The sequence below is a fragment of the Cynoglossus semilaevis genome, chromosome 9 (assembly GCF_000523025.1).
Source record: "Cynoglossus semilaevis isolate Cse_v1.0 chromosome 9, Cse_v1.0, whole genome shotgun sequence".
NCBI classification, from domain to species: domain Eukaryota; kingdom Metazoa; phylum Chordata; class Actinopteri; order Pleuronectiformes; family Cynoglossidae; genus Cynoglossus; species Cynoglossus semilaevis.
In genome coordinates this window covers 1824703-1839102 of record NC_024315.1, presented here as the reverse complement: position 1 = coordinate 1839102, position 14400 = coordinate 1824703, and the positions used below count along the sequence as shown (strand labels likewise).

At 43.8% G+C, this 14400-nt stretch overlaps 2 protein-coding genes and 1 long non-coding RNA gene across 5 annotated transcripts in view; 1 reads left to right on the top strand and 2 right to left on the bottom strand.

Annotated features, from left to right (window-relative positions):
• Window positions 1-3507: 3507 nt before the first annotated feature.
• slc8a1a (solute carrier family 8 member 1a) lies at window positions 3508-12129 on the bottom strand. Of its 3 annotated transcripts, none has more exons than XM_025058400.1 (11): window positions 12023-12129; window positions 9033-10851; window positions 7704-7810; window positions 6161-6181; window positions 6028-6045; window positions 5913-5927; window positions 5086-5151; window positions 4883-5007; window positions 4701-4800; window positions 4347-4622; window positions 3508-4250 (listed from the first exon to the last, which is right to left on the bottom strand). In XM_025058400.1, exons 2-11 carry the CDS (start codon window positions 10832-10834, stop codon window positions 3874-3876), a joined length of 2907 nt encoding a protein of 968 aa, XP_024914168.1. In that variant the 5' UTR covers window positions 10835-10851; window positions 12023-12129; the 3' UTR covers window positions 3508-3873. The 3 variants fall into 3 exon arrangements, with proteins under 3 accessions (XP_024914168.1, XP_024914169.1, XP_008314570.2); XM_025058401.1 differs by lacking the exon at window positions 12023-12129 and adding an exon at window positions 10961-11463; XM_008316348.3 differs by lacking the exon at window positions 5913-5927.
• Window positions 12130-12513: 384 nt separating this feature from the next.
• Window positions 12514-14109, top strand: LOC112487454 (uncharacterized). Its single transcript, XR_003050547.1, has 3 exons — window positions 12514-12997; window positions 13286-13382; window positions 13982-14109. It is a non-coding gene; the product is annotated as an uncharacterized LOC112487454 (long non-coding RNA).
• The window catches only part of LOC103383318 (perforin-1-like), a 7578-nt gene continuing 6851 nt past the window's right edge, over window positions 13674-14400 (bottom strand). The window contains exon 11 of the mRNA XM_017034932.2: window positions 13674-14200. Coding sequence (XP_016890421.1) covers window positions 13991-14200 — 210 coding nt within the window. The 3' untranslated portion in view covers window positions 13674-13990. The remainder of the gene's footprint in view (window positions 14201-14400) is intronic.

Sequence of the window (14400 nt, the reverse complement as noted above, 5' to 3'; positions counted from 1 at the left end):
GGGACACAATGTAGAATAAGTCATGTTAGAACCTCTTCTCATCAGCAACGTTCTCGATTCTATGGTTTCTAAGTCAAACTTCTTTTTTATATATATCTCATTTCTAATTTGCCCAAACCCTTTTCGTGCATCTGTGGGTGTTCTTGTGTGTTTGTGTGGACAAAAGTCAAGCCACAGTCACAGAAAAAGGAACGTGCTGGAACACGAACACGTGGAAAAATGATGATGATGATGATGATGATGATTTTGACCATTTTTGCTGTTCCCTAATGTTTGCATCGGTTCATTTTCGTTGTTGTTCGGTGTGTGTGCGTGTGTGTGTGTGCATGTGATTTTGGACCCTTAGCTGGAAGATGAAAGCTTTTGGTCTGGCGCCACTTGCTGGGTGTCCCATAGCCCTGGTGTCCTATTAAGTTTGGTTAAGATTTTTTTTTTTTTTTTTAACTTTGCAATTCCTGCTTAATGTCTGTGAAGACGTGGTTTTTCTAATTAGACACACACGAAAATGAAGGTGACGAGGTCGCAGTGTTACAGTTGGCAGCTCCCCGTCCTCCGTGTCACATGAGCTTCATCAGCTGAGCTGATAAAGATGAAGTGAGTTGCCGTCAGTTGGTGTGACTTGAATTGTGGCTCTGCTGCGTCTGTGATTGGTCAGGATGGGCTGACAGGAGGACGCTGGAGGAGGAGAGCTGCCGCGGTGACTGACTGGAGGCACAGAAGTGTGATATTTTTCTAAGCTGTGATCATGTTTTTTTAATCTGTTACTGAATTTGTGAAGAATGTGAAGTGAAAGTTCTGGAAACAACACTTTCATGCAAGTGTAAATAACTGTGTAAATAAGGAAACTGCTTTCACTTATTGCTTTAATTTATTGCTGTGACACTATTTATTTTCTCATATGTACAGTGAACCATTTGTCCTATTTATGTTATGGATCAGTAAAAATTAATTCACCCAAATGTTGTTGCTCTTGTTGTGTGACAATGATGAAGGACCGTGTCTTAAAGTATGTCCACTTTTTTACCCCTCAGGTTTTGCCTCCACAAAAGTGATCTAGTTGCCCCACTGCGGTCTCCATCAGTAAGTTTAAATGTTATTTTCATTCCAGTGATTTTTATGTCTTTTGATCAGACCTGCAGCCCAGGGTTGAATCCTTTGTTCTTGTTGTTAAACAAATCCACAATCTACTCTTTTCAGTAAAAGCAACAAGTGGAAGTCGAAACACAAACTTCCACTAATTCATATAGCAAACTAAATGTTGGGTAACCCTAACCCTAACCCTTCATTTACTAAATAAACCACTGATTTACCCACAAGTTTACTCAAAAATGTTGTTCACTGTTTATAATAATAATACATTTTATTTCATAGGTGCCTTTCTGTCACCCACCGACACCTATCCTCCATTTTTTAAAATATTTTGTGTTATTTAATTGGTGATGATATTTGTTAAGAGACACCTCAGTTTAAAACTGACCCCTGGAGGCAGCAGTAGGAAGTTCAGGTGGTTTCCCTTTTGGAAAGAGCAGCCAGATAAAGTAGTGACGTTTCTCCTGTTCTCTTAGACTCAAGCTCATTTGGATTTGATTAAATTTGAAGGCGCAAAAATTGGAAAAAATAAAATAATAAGTGTGCCTGCCTGAGGGCAGTAATTAAATCATAATGAACAGAGAACTTTCCCTTTAATTAATTCAGTGAAGAGAAGACGCTATTAATTATGTTTCACACAGGGCATATTTATTCTGATGACATGCTGTAACTCCGGGATTCCTCTAGAGGGCACTGGACTAATTCATTTTGTGGTTTGTACTTGGATGGCATTTGGCAGTCACGTGATCAGGTGAGTGCCGACATCAATATGCTTTTTTTTAAAGTTTTTTATTCTTTTTGACGGCAGATAAAACCTCCACAGCGCCACCAATTGGTGTGGATGCAGAAAGACAATGTCAGGTCATTTTTTAAAAACATGCTCATGTGCCAAAATCGGTTCAGTGCAGATCCCTTGACTGGGTTTAGGGTTCGAGCCACTGTGTCAAAAATTAAATTTGGTTTTGATGAAGAGCAAAGACTTCTTTGCGTGTTCTTGAACCGTGTTGAACGTGTACAGAGGTGACGACAGAAGGACGTGGTGGACGAACGCCATGGCTTGATTGAAAAGCGTGACGTTAATCTTGCGGTGTTTGGCTGTTGCCTGTTTGTTTAATCGGTGCAGAAACATTCTTCTTTTCTTTGACCTTTGACCTGTGAGTGCTTTTCGTTTGTATGATCTGCAGGTGAAAGATTGTCGTTTGATCGAGTGGTTCGAGACAGATCGTAGGTTGTAGGTTTTTCTGTCCTGGTTTCTGGTCTTGACCATGGTGGAATTGGACGTTCAGCGGCAGGTGGTTTGTGTCTTCTGCGGGTAAATAATGACAGGTTGTGGACTTCAGGTTCTTCAAACAGTGTGTGGATTTTCATTGGCCTTGGACTCTCTTCATCGGTCTTTCAGTTTTCTTCTTCTCTTGTGTCCACCTAGATCGATTTCCTTAGCTCAATTTTGGGAGTTCTAACAGCTGTTGACGTCCTCTCGTCGTCTCGTGTCGTCGTTCCTTTTTCTTTTCGTCTCAGTTGCTCTTTGTGTTTATGGTTCCTCAAAGCCCCTTGGTCAACCTTTGAACATCCTTTGATATTTATTAAAATAAACTTTGTTCAAAGGAAGAATGAACAAAGAAATGACAAAGATTACAATGAGCAATTTAGAAACAAAAAGAGATGTGTTTTCCAGAGATGTCATTGGACAGGAAGTTCACTCTCAGCCAATAACACGTCAGTGACAGCAACTTTAAAAATATTCATAATAAAAACACGATATTCTTTTCAACAGTTCCAACACCTGGAGTCTGTAGAGTGTGTGCTACTTTAGCTCTTTTAGTCATGTTAGCATGTTAGCATGTTTACATGTTTAATTCTGTGAACCGTCAGGAAGTGTTGACAGACGTCAGAGAAGATTAGAGACGACCTGTGACTCGTTATAATTTAATGTGTAACAAACCGCGCTGCTTTGAAAATTCACATCGCAGCTCAGACCAAGATCTCACCAGTGAATGTACACACACGCACACACACACACACAAACACAAACACACACAGGACGTGACACCTGACCCAAACCAAACTGTTACAATTTAGTTACAAAACTTCAAAACCAGTGCAGATACAAGGAGTTGATGCCTCTCTGACATCATCAGTCGGTCCCTCTGACATCATCAGTCGGTGCCTCTGACATCATCAGTCGGTCCCTCTGACATCATCAGTCGGTCCCTCTGACATCATCAGTCGGTGCCTCTGACATCATCAGTCGGTCCCTCTGACATCATCAGTCGGTGCCTCTGACATCATCAGTCATTACCTCTGACATCATCAGTCGGTGCCTCTGACATCATCAGTCGGCCTCATTAGTGTCACAGTTCTGTCCGTTCCCTGACTTTGTATCAGATGTGGTGGACAGTAAATAAAAAAACAAATGGCGACAGTTTCTCAGGGTTTACTATGAAACACTGTAAGAAGGAGCGGCAGTTCATGGTTAACAAAGCATTTCAGGAAAAGGCAGAAAAGAAGTGACAAATGACAAAAAGTTTGGTTTGCTCCTAATCTTTAAATACATTTTCTATTCATACCTTTTTATCATTTATTAAAAATGTGTAATAGTAATTAGGCTTAGGTTACAACAAGTAATCCTCTTATGGAGTTTTTTTTTGTTTCTCCTACGATTTTGAGGCGCTCTCAGGCGGTTCAGATAAAAGACAAAACAAAAAGACCCTAATCTCTCAGAGCCCTCAGAAACCCATCAGAACAGGCCTGCAGTTCAGTCCAGACTGACTAAGACCTGCGTGCTCAGAAGCCTGGGATGTGGCAGTAGGCCTCCAGCGAGGACAAGATGATGTACATTAGCCACAGACCAAAGAACAGACTGGTGGTCAGGATCTTGGGGATGCGTGGTCCCCCCAGTTCGCCGCCAATCGAGGGCCGGCGCCTGTAGATCAGTACCGCGACGCAGATGAAGGCGAAGATGGTGAAGAGAGTGACAGAGAAGGCTAGTGTGCCTGGGTCCACTTTGAACTGCTGGTTTTTGCTGGCGTGGTAGATGGCAGCAATGGACCAGGCCACTCCGATGCCCAGGAAGACGTTGACGGCATTACTGCCCGTCACGTTACCGATGGAGGCGTCGGCATATTGGTCCTGAGTGGCTGCAACTTTGCTTGCAAATGTGTTACCGTGAGAAAGAAGAAGAAGAAGAAGAAGATTTTAATGGTGTCCCCAGAATAATTATTTTGATTTATTTATATTTTTATTTATGGACTCCACACCTGGTACCGAGGTTCCCAGAGCTACAAACACCACAGCAGTGACGGAGTCTTTGAGTCCGATGGTGCAGCCGAAGTGAGATGCCAGGTCGCCGATCACTGCCGTCAGGAGACCTATGACGGAGATGGACACGACGAAACACGCCCACCCGTTCAGCATGTCGGTGGGCGGGACCAAGGCGAACAGAAGCTTCCAGAAGACGGTGAGGAAGTGCATGACGTAGTCAAAGCAAGACGGCGTCTTCTCCTCGTCGCACTCGTCGTCATCGTCATTGTCACCTGCGGAAGAAAAGTGTCGGGTCAAATGTAGAGCAGTGGTGAGTGACCAGGGGCAAAGTTAGAGGTCAAAGGTCGAACCTGAGCTGACTGTGATGGCGTCCATGAACTGCTCCCTCCAGGAATTTGTGCCGACCAGCAGAGCCAGGTTGGTTTTCTTGATCAGTTTGTCCACAGTGTTCTGAAACAAAACCGTAAAATAACGCCACCCGCAGGGAGATTTGTGCCATCGCTGACACATCGCTTACTGTGTTTCTACCAACCTTGAACTCGTATGACTCCTCGATGATGACCTCAAGCTTGACGTTTTCCCCCAGCATCGGACGACCAAGCTCGGCGATCCGTCTCTCCTCTTCCTCCTTCTTGGTCAACAGCTCGTCATCGGCATCTGCCGAGGGCAGCGGTGAAAACGATCAGTGATTAAGTAAATAAATGGAAAGATGAACTAACGAATGGACAAATGAACCTGTGATGTTGACGATGGAGGAGGAAGAGCATCCTCTACCCTGGACCTTTCTGTAGATGTCTTGACCTGAAGAGATGAGGGAATAAGTTACAAGGTCACTTTACACACACACACACACACACACACACACACATCACACACATCACACATGTCGTTTGTATGTAATTACTTATATTTTAATACACTTAAATTAATAGAAAAGAAAAATCAATTCTCGACCTCACTGCATTAACTCTAAGGACCCCCTCAGGGTCACAGACCCCTGTTGAAGACCATGTCCTAGGTCAGTGATTCCCACCCACTGTGCCGCGGAGAATTATCTAATTTTTTATTTGGTCTGAAACAATTATTTATTGATTGCAAATCATTTTTCTTTGTATGTCTATGCACAGTGACAGGCAGCACAATTAAATACTCTTCCACTAGATGGCAGCAGATGGCTACAAAAACTAAAAAAAGGAGAATCAGAGCTATCGAATAAGAAGTGTCTTTCTTCAATTCCTGCCAGTATATCAGTGTTGTCTTCAACTAAACAGGTCAACTCATAAAAAGGTTAGGAAACTCTGTCCCAGGTCACGCCACTCCCCCCCCCCCCCCCCCCCCCCCCACTCTCCAAACCACCTCCCCCTAACCAAATCGTTAACCAAATCGTTAACCAAATCGTTAACCAAATCGTTAACCAAATCATTAACGGCGTGTTCTGTTTTACAGACACTGACAACGACAGACACACAGAAACATCCAGACACAAACACACACTGTATGTTGTTTTCAGAGGCTGAAACACTTTGAAAACAAACAGTTACATGATGTCACTGCCTCCTCACCAAAAAGCTGTTTGTCTACAAAAAAACAAACAAACAAACAAAAGCAACAGACACATTAACTTAAATGAAGAAAAAGTATATTCTTGATCAAACTAATAATCCCAAAGTCACGAACCTGTTTTAGTAAATCCACCTGAAACAGAGTGAGAAAAAAAGTTAAAGTCACTGAAAATAAAATTTGAAAAAAATTGCAAATCTGGAAATAAATGGACAGAAAGGAGAAGAGAAATAGGAAAAATGAAGCTTACCAGCTTCCTGAAGCAACACAGCTGAAGAGAGGAAACAAATGGAAGGAAGTGAGTGAAAAGATAAACACACAAACAAACAGGAAACACGTCCTGCTGGAGGACGTCGGCTCCGTCTTACTAACTCACCGACTTTGTTCTCAAATTGACCTAAGCTCTAACTCAGCCAAGTCTTCAGAACTCACTGGACTTCACATAACTCATCAGTTTCTTTAGTAACTTGTTCTCTCTTTTCCTCTCTCTCGTTCCTTTGCCCTACATTTCCATTCCTTACACACACACTTCATCTTCATCTTCTTCATCCTCTAACTTGACCGTAACTCCATAACCTGTTCCACCTGCAGACCCTCCAGTTCCTCTGAAGTTCAACACACATTCTGTCTCTTATCTTATAATCTACTCGACTCTCCGTCAGGTACAAGGACATAAATGTTTGCCAGACTAAAACTATATATTTGACATATTATAATATATATATTTCAATATTGTTATAGGCTAAACACTGTGAGTGGGAACTTGTTGTTATTTTTGTTATTTAAAAATTTGAGCCGTCCCTGTTTGCTGACACTTGATGTCACTGATGTCATTTGTATCTAGATATTTTTTAATTTTTTTTTTTTTTGTTTAGACAGTGGAAATTTTTTTAAAAATTCGCTAGATATTTTTTAATTTTTTTTTTTTTGTTTAGACAGTGGACATTTTTTTAAAAATTCACCTAACATGTGATTGCTAATTCATTCCAGCAGGTGGTGCTGTAAAGTGAGAAAGCAACAGAGGCATAGCAGCAAAGAGGAGCTGGACAGGTCAGAGGTGACAGGTCAGAGGACAGAGACCTGTCTGTCGTCTCTTCCTCCACAGCGGCTCCTGCAGCTCTACGAAGAAACTGATGCGCTTATCGTACTCCTCATGGTCAAATATTCTAACGGTTAGGGACTTCCTGTGGACACCAAGGGACGACAACAGGGGATGGGTAAGGTAATTAGTGGACACACACACACACACAGATTGTCAAATCTCCGTCACTGTAGTTAACACTGCACCACAGGGTGACGTCACAGCAGCTGTGATTTCAGAGACTCAAGGGTTAAATTAATAATCACCACTGTGTCAGTGCGACACACGGGGGAGATTTTGATTATTCAAACAGTCGCAGTATGACGTCACATGAGTGAAATTGACAAAAAATGTCAGGAAATCCAAGTTACGTCGATGCCCGTCCACCAGTGTCACCGTGAAAACCTGAAAACTGTAACTTTCTCCATGAGGTTCTGGAGAAAGTATCACTTTTTTTAGGTTTTGCACCCTCTGTCTTCTGCTGCAGGGTTTGCAGGTTTACTATGACGACGCAGAGTTATACTGCCCCCATCTGTTTCACTTTGAAAAACCACATTTCGGCGACGGTAACGTCACTGACTACGAAGTCGTTGTTAATCAAACACAGTCTCTGGTTAATGTGAATTTCACCGTTAGTTTTTGGGAACTTTGGTCAAGGAAATGTCGTTAGTGTTGTGGGTGGGGTTAGATGACGTTAAGGCCACACCCCCACCTTTCCTTTCACTCATCTCCAGGAGCTGAGGTTCCCCTATCTCCAGGAAGAAGTTCTTGTTTTTCTCATATTCTTCATCATCAATAATATTGATCTGAATTGTTTTACTGAGAAAAAAAAACAGTAGGAAAATGCAGATAATTGATGGAATAGTGAAACCAAAGGCAGCAGAGTAAAATCATCCATGTTTTTTTTTTTTTTATATCACATTCTAAATGAACACCATGACACAGTCACTGCTGTTCTCCAAAGACACTGGTTTGAGTTCAAATCTTTTGTTTCCTGTTATAAATAAAGTATAATGTATTTTAGTGGGCGGGGTCATAGCTGACTTAAGTCTTAAGGGTCCTGTGACACCCTGCTAACTGCTGACCAGGGGTGTCAAACATATGGCCCGTGGGACAAAACCGGGCCACTCGGGGGTTCAATCCGGCCCAGTTGATGAATTTTGAAAGTGAAAAAACACTTCATGTTTGTGGTGTTTTGTTAAATTATATTTCATTAACTATGAATGTTTTCTAATATGCTTGGTACACTTGGTATCTAATCAGGCTGAGTTTGAGTTTGACACCCCTGGTGGACGCCAACAGGAAAACATCCAGAAGAAGAGCTGTGATCCACGGCGGTGTCATGGTGGGTGTGTTGAAAGTTCAAAGCTCCTGAAGTTTCACAGTCATGTGATTCAGCGTTGAGCTTTTGTAAAACAGGATGTCTGTTTATTGTCTCTGCTCAGCCCTGGAGACACGGCCAGCAAACAGTCGTGGGCTCTGACAGCAGCCGCCTGCGGCGAGTCGCCTGCTTTATGACCTGATGCCGCGACGATGAGCAGGAGCCCGCGCTTCATACAGGCTGATGCCCTTATAAGGAAGAGCGCAGCGTGATGTTTATCGGCCTGACACCAAGAGCCGCAGCGACAATGGTGGACAACAGCGACCTGGAAACTATGGAGCCACTATCTCTCTCTCTCTCACTCAGACCTCTGGACAGTGTGGCCTACATTTCCCATGTGCATTTGCCTGATCCTGATGTAAAAGACGGGGGGTGAAAGGTGGGAGTCAGATGTGGGGTTTTTTTTTTGCAGGTTCCAAGAGACTTAGGATCAATTTCTAGTATTTAGGCGAGAGAAACTGGTAACCACCCTGATGTCCAATTGGCAGGGGTTTTTTTTTAGTTAAGTTAATTTGTCTGAAGACAGGATCAACCAAAGAAAACTTAGATGTAATTCCATTCTTTTCTACCAGTAAGAATGTGAAACCACAATGTGATTGGTTTTGACCCAAGTGATATAGTACAATAACTCTTTGATGTTGTAAGAGAAGTCATACTTACACAATCTCATCGTTGTCAAATTCTAGAACTCCCAGTGTGTCCTCAAAGTCCTCTCCGCCACCTTTTGCTGTTCCCTCCGTGGTTTTGTATGGAACCAAAACTACACCCCGGGCTCCCGAGGTCCGCACCACCTTCACCTCCATCATCCCCACGCTCTCACTCACCGTCACCACTGGCTCCTCAAAGGTAAAAATACCAGCGTGGTCGTCATCGTAGATGGTAATGGTAGCTGTACAGGGGAGGCCTAAACTTGCGACGGGGTCTACTTGACCGGTTTCTCGCAAATCCGAGCTGTCTCTGCGCGACAGCGCCCTCACGTTGCTGAGGTGAACCAGGAAATGTTCGTCTTCCTCAAAAATGTCGTCGTCAGTGATGTCAATGCGGATCTCCTTGTCCGTCTCTCCTGGTTGGAACACAATGGTTCCTTCTGTGAACTTGTAGTCCGAACCAGCATTGGCAGTGCCGTCCTCCGTCCTGTAGTCCACCAACACCGTGCTCGATTGGTCGCCACCTCGTCGCACCACATTCAGTGCGACGCTGCCACAGTTTTCTAGACAGGTGTATGAACCTGGGTCGAAGAAAACTTTGGAGGAGAAGTCGTTGACTGAGACCTCGGAGGTGAACTCGTGCTGAGCGGCTCTCTTGGCCTGATCGGCAGCGTGCTTCTTCAGGATGTTGCCCGCTCCGGTCATGATCCTGGTGGCCTGGCAGCGGTAGAAGGCACGGCTCTTCTGTTGCTGCGATAAAACCTGATAATTAGCAACTTCCATCAGCTGATCTAGCTCCTTCTCTGGATGCTTCAACTTCAACTCTTTCAGGATCCTGGATGCTTCTCTACGAGCCTCCTCATCATCCAGGTCCTTCAAGTCAAAGCCCAGCTCTCCAGCCGTCAACGCCTCTCTACAGGAGCCCAGCATTTTGCCATCCATCTCAAGGTCAATCTTCTGGGGCTCGGGTTCTCCTTCCGTTTCGATGATCATTCCTCTGTGTTTCCCAGCCCGGTATCGTTTGTACATGTACTTGTAGAAGAGAAATCTGCGATCGGCCACATAGGCAAAAACGACGCAGATGGGAAAGAAAAAGAGCGTAAGAAGTCCCTCCCATATCTCCACCACCCCGGGGGAGATGACAGCCAGTATCAGGTAAAGCCAGGTGTACGCGAAGATGCTCCAGGTTGCGGTGACAAAAAACACCCGCAGGTGCTTCACCTTCCTGGTCTGACCATCAGGAATAACGGACACGCATAGGCCGATAATTACAAACATGTTGAAGGCCGCACTTCCCACGATGGTGTTGGGTCCAAGCTCGCCAGCAGCGAAGTTGTGACCACACACTTCCACAACCGACAGAAGAATTTCTGGGGCGGAGGAGCCGAGGGCCATCAGGGTCAGGTTGGACACGGTTTCGTTCCAAACACGCACTGTTGTGGTGAACTTTTCACCGTTGGGTTTTTTAATGGTGATCTGTCTTTCTTGGGAGGTGATGACCTCGATGGACGCCATGAAGCGGTCGGCTATGATGGAGACGCCCAGAAACATGTAAACCATGCCCACAAAGTAAATGGAGGCTCTGGCCAGGCGCTCAGGGAATGCGGGGTTGTCCGGCTTCCACACTGGCAGGATCACACCCACTTTGCAGAAGGTGCTGCCGCCACACTTGGTTCTGTTGCTGAGTGTGTCGTTGGACTGTAGGGTCACTGCAGTACCACCGGCCGTCGCACCCTGGGTCTCCAACCAGATGAGTGTCACCAAAAGAAACAGGTTCCGTGCTGAGAGCAGGGTCGAGGTCCCTGTTTGGATCATGATGGGATCTGTCGAACCTGCAGCAAACAGGGAACACATCAGTCTTATTGTAGCTGAACAGGATTCAAACAGTCAGGGAATCTTATCCCATCATCATCATCATCATCTTCATCATCATCCACTCACCCTCACTGCTTCAGTTTCTGATTCAGATCAAAAGGTTGATAAAAACAGGATCTCAGTTGGATTTTCTACTTCTCTCCTCTGAGACGATTAGAAGTGTCTGATGAGGACGAGGATCAAACACTAACCCTCCCCCAACTCCTCTACTCCCACCCTCCCTCTCCTCCCCCGCGTCTGTTAACACTTCACCTCCTGAAACATTTGACTGCATGCGACCTCTGCAGACACCGACTTCATATTTCACTTTTTATGAAGATTAGGTGATGACCTTCTGACCGTTCTTCTTCTTCTTGTACAATTCAAGGTTTTAATAGAAGTCAAAGTCACAAAGCAGCACATTTGACATTTGACCTTGACTTAAATTGACTGTATTTCAAGAATGTGTTTCACGGTACGACAACATTTTTTCAGAATACATAAAACTCTGTACAAATTTCTGTCACAAACTCATCTACTGGAACGATGTGTAACAGCCAGCTGTTTCTTTAGTGTCGAAAATTAATGTTTAAAAAACTTAAGTTTATAAATTGAGAGTTTTATATTTTTTATTTAAAAGGTTTTAATATTTAAAAAAACAACAACTTAAGGCTAAGTATCATTGTCTTAGAATGTTACTAAATGCAGGGAGCAGGGTTCTCAACCCCCGGTCCTGGCACCAGTGCTGGTCCGTGGGTCATTCGGTAATGGGCCACAGTGGGACACAGTGAAAAAATGTAAATCAATAAAAACTGATTTACTTCATTCCAAAAGAATCCAGTCATATCCTTTTACTTTTTTCATTCAAATATAATCTGTCAAGGTTTCAAAACAACAGGTCATTCAGACTGATGGTCATTCAGACTGATGGTCATTCAGACTGATGATCCTTCGACGATGACGTGGTATTACTGGTCCACGGTACCAGCTGAAACCGGCCGACCGGGGACCGCTGATTTAGAAACCGCTGATGACGTTTTATGGCAAAGTAAATAAATGAACTGTCTCTTTAAACTGGATCAGTCGATGTTTCGTTGAATTTTATAAAAAAGTAACTGAAATGAAAGATGAAGTAAATTATTGACCTACCTGTTTTGCAGCCGGACTCCTGATGAAGACCAAGGTGGTATGTCAGCAGGAGCACCTCACCTCAGCAGGAGGAGATGGACGAGGAGGAGGAGGAGGAGGAGGAAGAGCAGGAGGAGGAGGAGGAGCAAAAGAGGAGCTGATAAGGGCTCTAAATTTAACTAAAACACATTGTGCTAAAGATGGCAGTGGCTGCTTATCGTCCTTCTCTCTTTCTCACTGAGGGACATGATGGCCATACAAGGGCCTGAGGGGCTGGGGTCATCCACCACCTCCTTGTCCCTACGTCCACGTGGAGGAAGATAAGAGAGAATGGAGGTGCTGGATGCTGGAATGCTAGGATAAGGCTACACCCCTACCACCACACATCTGTAGAGAATGACCTTCCTGGCCCGATGAAGGTGCCCCCTAGTGCCCCCATAGGGGCAGTGGTGGCTTGGTGGTTAAGGAAGCAGACTTGTGTCCGGAAGGTTTCGGGTTGGAGTCCACCAAGTTACCACTGAGATGCACTGAGCATGCCTCCGTCATCACACACTGCTGCCCACTGTTCACTTTGGTGATGGGGTAAAAACAGAGGTCACATTTGGTTGTCCCTGCTGCGTCAGAATGCAGTGACCCGTTCAAAAACAGATGAAATGGTCAAACCGTTTTATAGACAGTAGAAACTCTCAGTGGTTTGAACACAGACATGGGAAAACATGCAACAGTGACTAACAAAAAACCAGAGCGTTGGCTGCAAAATGTTCAAAGTAGTAAAGCACAGTGGACTCTTATCTACATTAGGTGCAGACAGGGGGCGTCGCTACACACCAGGGAAGAGGCCGTGTCTAGAGAAGTTCAGTCATTTTGTCATTGAGGTATGGACCAATGTCAGCCGTCGCTCGACTCGGCCCCTTCCAGCTGGCCAATTGCCTGGGTTTCCTGCCCCGTTGTGACGCCCCAGAGTGCACAGCACGGAGGACCTGCCTGTACTGTATTGTGAGTGAAGAAGCAAATCCTTAAGAATAATAATAATAATAAATTAGGTAATTTATCAGTCATTGTACCACAGTACACTCCCCGTCAGCTGACATTAACTTGAGGCCTGTAGTTGATGGACAGGAGACGGTTGGCCAACATGTCCAAACATTTGTAAGACTGGACTTTGTGTGAAACACTACAGGGTTTTTTTTTTTAAAGAAACACAGAGAATAGTTTGGTGTCAGGTGGGATACTAAATACACTTTGCTCTCTGCTTTGAGAAACCCTCTCTTTTCTTTTTTTCAGACATTGCTCAAACAGGAACGGCTTGTCCCGCGCCTCGAAATGTGAAGAGTTTTCCTCCACGAGGACAGGGTGGATGCAGAACCTTTAAAGGCTCATGGTAGGTGCCTGATAACACGGTGTGATAAAAACACTGTCAGTGAAGTGAAGATTCAGAGTCCAGAGAGCTCACAGAGAGAGACCTGCTCTTAATGTTTGGAACTGTACCTGTCAATAATAAAGTCAAGACATCTGAGGCAAACTGTGCAGCATCGTAATTAATAATAATGAGCATCATATAAATTAGAGTGTGTGATCTAATTTAGTTTTCTATAATAAAGTCAGTTATTGTTGAATATGTAACATTGATGTTACATATGATGACTCTGTTTGTTTTTAACACACCTTTGTACAATAGCGCCATCTCCTGCTTAACATCCTCTACAGTCTGTGCTAGAGATAAGTATTGATGCTCAGGGACAACGTGAATGATGCTTAAAATCATTTCTGTGTATTTATTAGCTGTTTTTAGCAAAGTAAAGTGATGAAGTAGACAGTTACTAAATCATCTAAAATCACAGTGACATAGATCAGACCTTTTTAACTTTCACCAACACCTATCATGTCATTTATTAGAAAAGATATTGATCAAAAATCGGGAAAGCTAATGCTCATACAGTGGAAATGCTAATATAATGTTTCATTGTTTCTTTCATTCAGACTGAGTTTCTATGGAACTGGTCTGTAGTCCTGGCACTGGTTTCCAGTCAGATGGCGGTCACAGGTGAGTGAGTATCTGATCTCTATTCCCCCTCTTTGGACTGAACAGATAAAAGTGTGTGACCCCTGTCTCAGGTTCCTCACACATGACCCCAGACGGTCGTCTCTGAACACATCTTCATCCCAGACTTCAATCTTAAGACTCAAATGGGCATAAACCTATATCAAAACAAAGTCAGGATAAGAAATCATCATTAAACACAAACAGTGATTCAGAAAGTTCATATTGAGAATAAACAGTGAAAGTCTGAGCATCAAAAACTAGTCATGATTCTCTAAAGCACCCACGTGACATATTTGTTTGTAATCAGATAACAACACACAACATAACATGTAATCACAAACCATAACATTTGTAA